Source organism: Mizuhopecten yessoensis, unplaced genomic scaffold, assembly GCF_002113885.1.
Source record: "Mizuhopecten yessoensis strain PY_sf001 unplaced genomic scaffold, ASM211388v2 scaffold1579, whole genome shotgun sequence".
NCBI classification, from domain to species: Eukaryota; Metazoa; Mollusca; class Bivalvia; order Pectinida; family Pectinidae; genus Mizuhopecten; species Mizuhopecten yessoensis.
This window is the reverse complement of record NW_018404117.1, coordinates 57052-63915: the sequence shown is the minus strand read 5'-3', so window position 1 is coordinate 63915 and position 6864 is coordinate 57052. Positions and strand designations below refer to the sequence as shown.

Here is a 6864-nt window from a genome sequence, read left to right as displayed (position 1 = left end):
ATAAGCATATATGTATTTGTAATCTAATAAGGTCTGGATAGCTTATCATAGAGGACTGACAAAAAATAATTAGGGAAAAGGAAAGCAGTGAATAATTTTAACATGAGTATGGCATACAATTCAAAGAATAAAAAATGTAACAAACGTCTCAGAATAATGATTTGAAGATTTTTATTTAGAAAAAGGCTGATGGAAATGTCCTTTGAAAACTGACTTATGTAAAGACTTGTTTTACACGATAAATAACATGCATATGTCATTTAACTAAAAGATATCTTGCATTTATAGTTTAAAGAACTAATTATGAATCACTAAATTGTAAGGATTTCATTTTCAAAACAAACATATCCCCATTATGACTATGATATACACTCTCAATGACAGGGTGCTCAACAACAGATGGTTTTGACTGATAACGTGATAATGGCCAGCCACCTCCTTCATGAAATGATTACTTCTGACAAGAATGTAATTACTGTATTTGATATAAAAACATTGCTTCTTAGACAAAAAAAATCTACTATTTCCAAATAATATGAACCATATTCTTACCAGAATTAAAGTCATAATAATATCGGCAAGTTATTTGGTTTTACATGCTTTACGCATTGAATTCTAAAATCAGTTTGATGCGGTTATTCCAATGGCAACCCCTGTCCTTCTTTCAATGGCAGATCGTACGTCTTTATGGGCGTGTACTAGAAAAATACTGTTTATACTTAAACCTTATATAATTAGCTACCGAAACAAAAAATAAAAACGTTGTTTCAATACTTGTTTTGTAAATATGCTGTTGATATTTACATTTGTTTAACGGAATAACCACCTTGACAAAGAAATGCTTTTCTATTTTCCACCAGATGAAGGATCCCCCTCCATTTAAAAAAAAGAAATTTTGCCATAAAAAATATTATCACGCTTGAAACAATTAAAATTAATAAGCGATATTTACCTTCTGTATGCTTGAACCCATTAACGAAAATGACATTCATTTTTGCATAACACAGGTGACGTCATCACCGCGTATAGCTCCACTACAATGACACAGGGCGTACTTGTTTCAAGTCCGCCGTGAAACAGCTATAGATGTAGTTTTGTTATGCTAATATGAATTTACATTAAACATTATTGGCTTGATTTTAAAGCTAAAGTAAGGTAAAGACTATGATAATATTTTACGACTTGTTGAAATTCTACAAATCAATTCTTGAAAATGGAACTATATTTTGTTTCTTTTGTTGTTTTGTTGTTGCTAGGACCCCTATTGAATGTTTCACATTTTCCCGCGAAAACACGCTGCTCTCTCTCTACTGCGTTGCTTCCATGTATAAACAGAAAGAAAAAAACATGCTTGCATCCGAAAATACAAAGCATTAAAAGTGTAAATATAAGGAACGAAAATATTTTTTCAACATTCATGAGGACATAACAACATTGGCTTCTGGACATATTTACAAAGAATAGCTAACACAGTTCATGGAATATGTCCAGAAAGCCAATGTTGTTATGACCTCACGAATGTTGAAAAAATGAATTTCTTTCCTTAAATGTTATCAGATACAGACATGTTACAAAACGAATAACACCCTCCGATCATGCTAACAAAGACTTTTTCACACACAAGTGTGCTTATATACAACAAAGTAATCTATTAGTCTAAACTATAGAAAAACGCATATGGTACTGTTACTTGTTAAGAACCTTCGTTATATTTCTAAACATTTACTTCAGGTTGATAAGTTAAAGGATGGATACTTACTATTATATGTACTATTGTACATACGCTTACAGCGTAGCCGAATCGACATTGATTTGAGTGGACAACTCGTACACATTTTACACCTATGTGTGCATACGCTTCACTGGTCATTTGTCTGATGAAGGTGACAGTGTACATATCATACTATTCATCGAAACGTCACATATAAAATCTTATTGTATATGTAAAAAGAACTTCTCATAAAGACCTTCGTTATAGTCTTGCAACTGGAGTCACAGAAACAAAACTGTATTAACCATACTAGTATTTCTGATTGAATAAATACTCTTCAACCAATAATAACCAGTAATAACTGGTGTGCAGTAGGGTTAAATACCCATTTTTATCAATTATGGACTATTGTCGAGGTCGATTCGTTGTTATATGGACCGGATAGAGTGATATCGACCGAGGACACAGGCTATTCACCAACTAATGAACACTTGTACTACATTTTTCAAACGCTGAAATTAGAACACCGGAGAAGGAGCTGTAATGGGATCCGTTTGCGACGGTCCCAGGATCTCCGGTCATGTGACGGACCCAAACCATATCTCCAACGTCAAGGGAAAGAACGATAACTCTAGAACCTTCGTTTAAACTCCTTGTTGCATATACTTGGCCAACGTTTACTCCATTTTTAACAAATTCAAGTAACATGTCATCGGTTGTGGTTCCAGCACTAAGGATTGTCGCAGATAACAGGTATAAACCAGCAACAGGAGCGTTGAAGTGACCGTCCCTTGGTTCGTAGCCCTGGCCAATGTTTGTATAAACATGATCAAACTTCAGGTCCTGTTGGTCCCCCAAGGACATATCTGGGGCTAAGGCTGCGTAAAACCCCACTGCATTTTCCATGGGACCTATAACAGAATATTCGTAAGAATAATTTTATTCTTTATTATTTAACTTTTCCGTTTTTAAAGATGGAAAAGATTCTATTTAAAATGATATTTAGGCTTTGAGTCTACTGAATTTTATAATGTAGACTGCTTATATATCATCAATTACTCATGGAAACATTTATTCTCGCTTCACGCCACGTATATGTATTAAATTATGGTCAGATAATTATTCCAATAATACTCGCTACTCAGCTCTAAATTATATGAAAATTAATAGCGTAAATAATATTAGAATATTAGTTTGCTGTTTATGATTTGATTGATTATTACGGATTAATGGCACAATAATTTCGTACAATGTCTCATAATAGTTATAACGGCCCCTCGATATGAAAAGGTCATAAAGGTCATAAAGGTCATAAAGGTCAGATGTCAGTGTAAACGTACTGAGTCACACATTAGACCCAAAATCCCTGCGACAAAACAACGTCATACAAGGTCACACGCTAGACTTAATTGCCAACCAACACAGTTGATTTTAGTGGTCTTTGAAAAGTAAGGATACTATAGATGTGTCAAGGAAGCAAAGGAATAAAACATTGTAGAAAAAAAAGTAGAAACAGACATATTAAGACATCAACTTCAATTGTTTAAGCAGGCCACTTAACCCATGACTTACCGACTCGTTTTTCCTTGGTCATCATCTTTTCACGGATACCTTCAAATTAGACAAAGAAATAAAGGAGCGTTAAAAATGTTATTTTAATGCTTTCTTCGGTATAATAATTGAATATACAAACTGTATATAATTTGTGAAAATTATCCTCATACCTGACTGGCTTGTATCCGTTTCAACAGTGTGTTTCCTTCTTGTCGTTTTGAGAGGAACATCGATGAAATCATCGGTGATTCGTCTGTTATCATTGGTCTTTGCTCGTGTGTCCTTGTCAGTCGTCGATATTGGCGATGGTAATGATGAAGGTTTGAGAATGTTTACACTAGACTTTCTTTCTGTTGCAATTTCTAGAGCGTTTACCGAGTTGTTTTTATCAAGCATTTTTTTTTCAAGCGCAGAAAGTCTTCTAACCATGATCTTGTTTTCATTTTCAAGAATAACCATTCGCTGTATGAGTTTACGGTTTTCCGCTAGGATTGTATCTACAATATATAATAAAGAATCATATTTATTTTAGAGTCACCAAACAATAGAACATGGTCCAAATATTGATTTTAAACATTTCCTATCATATATCGGCAGAGTGCGAGGTACATGTGAGCTTAACCAGAACTGGGATTCTTTTCTACCACATCTCCCGCTTACTATTTAACTACCCTGTTTGGTTTTGTCGTAGTGATGGGTTGTAGAGACATACGTCTGGTCCTATGTTGGACCATAGTGTTCTCCTGTTTGACATCATTGTGTTGACGGTCCTTTAAAACTATCGTGGAACCCTGTATGTCTTATCCGATTACTCGTGCAAGAGTTGCCCCCCTTCTTATCTGGTATTCTAAAAACGATGTCTACATAGCACCGGTAATCCGTGTAATCAGTTGTATTTAATAGCTTTATTATCTGACTCTTATCGTTGTAGAGCGCTTAGATACTGTTTTTGATGTGTTAGGGCGTTAATTTCTGCGAAACAAAACTCTGACCCAATTCGTAACGCGTCGGACCCCTTTTTGAACCCCTCTCTTTAACCCACTCCACATCATATTTGACATTTCTGTAGGTACTATTAGTAAAATAATTTGCCCTGTCGCGTTCAGGTTTGGAAATGTTATGTGAGATGGCTTTCTAAAGTAGCACCGTCATCTGTAAACACCGTCTTTTTAAGAACCTAAACAAATCATATCAATAATTATTTCATGATTTATACTGATTTATCGCGAGCATAATTGTGACAAGATATTAAAGTACTATTGGTCTCCATTGCATAAAGAAAACCGAGTCAATTACAGAAAGAGGTATGGCGAAAAACTGCCCGTATTTCCCTAAGTCGGCATTTATGAAAACGGGGAAAAAATTAAGGAGTAAAACATTTCGGGTAGCAAAAATGGATACAAAAGATACAAAACCAATTGAATATACATTTTTAAACTGCTAAGAAATTAGGTATTGCTAATATGATACTGCAAATATAGCCATATACACTATATCTATGAAAGTGATGGGGTTTCCCGGAGTTAAAATAATACTTTCAACACTTTCCCATCCGAGGACCAACTTTTGAATAAACTTTCTGTGACCATGATGTAATATGCAAAAACAAATCGTATTACGGAAAAGTGGTCTTCCTTTGGGAAAGTGCTCAAAATAATGAAAAACAGGGGTGATCAAGTTTCTCTAAACTGCGACCGGTGTTTCTCGGGTTAAATGAGTTTGAAATTGCCAGTATCTATATAGTCTATGTAGCCGAATGTGTAATGCAGTTGCAGTTTACTTGCGACTAGAAAATAAACGGTGCAGGTTCGAATCCTCCTTCAGTTATTTTTTTTTAAAATATTTAGGCATGTGATCATTTTCCTTAATAAGGCAATGGTGATTTTAATTAAATCGATGGAAGATGTTGTTTACATTTTAATAACATACCTATCGATTTATCAGTTTTGTTAGTAATAATTTCTTTACTATCAAGTGCGATATACTTCTATCGAAGCATGTCAACACATTCCTGTATACGTGTACAGTAAAGCTACGCTTTGTAGGTAAGACACTATTTTTGATGAAATATATCAATTGTTTTACCCTCCAACTGGCAATAGTAATTATATAAAGTGCTTAAACACCAACAAATAATGCCGAAATACCAAATATGTGGTCTGTTTACAATAATCTATTCTTAGACACGGGATTCCGATATTGCTACCTCTATAAAAAAAAATACATGAGGACGCGTCATAACAGTGCACGGTTGGATGCGCGCACTAGCCTAACATAGCTTTGGGGAAATAGGCATAGCGACCCGCCATATCTCTTTATGAGTAAAGCGTAGATATTGACCGTTTTATTACTTTATCATATATAAATTTGTGCGTTTGGTTCATTATATTGTTTATTATTTAAATACGGTACCAATGTAAATATTTACGTACAATTCAACAATATCATTGTAATATTTGACGATGTTGTAAAGACGGCTCCAGAGAAAGGGGAACAACACTTACATGACCTTTAAACAGGAAGTCACGTTGAAAAGATCAATCATTATGAAAATCAATAAAAATGAAGTTCATATTAGAACATTGTATATTCTGTGTACCAACATGTGAGACAACACGTGCATGCGAATTAACAGGCTTTATCCAAGTATAGACGTTATTCGGGTATATTGGTTGAGAGTGGCACTTTAACAATACCGGGAATCAATATGGAAACGGTCATTCGGCAGATAAAGGAAGAGAATTTGACAAGTCATTGATAAAGTATATTCACGTTAGTCAATTCTAAAAACAAAATAATTTGTGGACATGCTAAGTTAACGGATCTATTTAAATATTGACATTGACAGATTCAACACCTCGTAATAAATGCTTACGACCAAACATTACACGGTCAACAGTTTTATAGACTGTAAACACTATAGAGAGTATAAATATATATCAACGTTATATCAAAACCTACAAAATATCACTTATTAGGTCATTTTATAGACAGGGGACGTCTGTAGCAGGAACGAACATACCGACTTTTTGTTCACATGTCCTTATCCGATCGGAGTGCTCCCGGCGCATGTGACGGATTTCCCGTAGTATGTATTGAGTATCATCACTGGAGTACGCACTGACGCCGCCGACTGTCGTTATTACGAGTACAAGTATGTAAATAACATGCATCGTACAGTTTACGTGGCTACCTGTACATTGGACGTCTGACCCATATACAAATGTTAAGCAAGGATTGGCTTATCTTTATCGAGATAGTGCTTTAGTTAGGCCATCGAACTATAGCTTGCAATTGTACCTGTATGACCTGTTGGTACTTACATAACAAACCAGGTTAACGCTTTCCCTATAATACTTCGTCGTCGGGAAAGGACGGGTGCCTTCAAAGTTCTTAGGAGGAGTCATCTCCCTTCTGGAAATGTTTACCGTGTCCTGACTCCTGAAGCATAGTAACTTCTCATTAGATACGTTTTAAACTCTGTCTCCAAGACTTGGACATAAATGTGGTGGCCTTACTGTGAAGTTTGAATCTATTCTTTGAAGGTCATAGATTTAAAATTACAACCAAACGGAATTCACTCTATATTTTGACGGCCA

General features: G+C 35.1%; 1 protein-coding gene across 2 annotated transcripts; it reads right to left on the bottom strand.

Annotated features, from left to right (window-relative positions):
* Nucleotides 1–1913: 1913 nt before the first annotated feature.
* LOC110465232 lies at nucleotides 1914–6470 on the bottom strand. Of its 2 annotated transcripts, none has more exons than XM_021520919.1 (4): nucleotides 6288–6470; nucleotides 3436–3762; nucleotides 3284–3322; nucleotides 1914–2622 (listed from the first exon to the last, which is right to left on the bottom strand). In XM_021520919.1, exons 1-4 carry the CDS (start codon nucleotides 6436–6438, stop codon nucleotides 2192–2194), a joined length of 948 nt encoding a protein of 315 aa, XP_021376594.1. In that variant the 5' UTR covers nucleotides 6439–6470; the 3' UTR covers nucleotides 1914–2191. The 2 variants fall into 2 exon arrangements, with proteins under 2 accessions (XP_021376594.1, XP_021376605.1); XM_021520930.1 differs by having other exon boundaries at nucleotides 6292–6379.
* Between the last annotated feature and the right edge of the window lie 394 nt (nucleotides 6471–6864).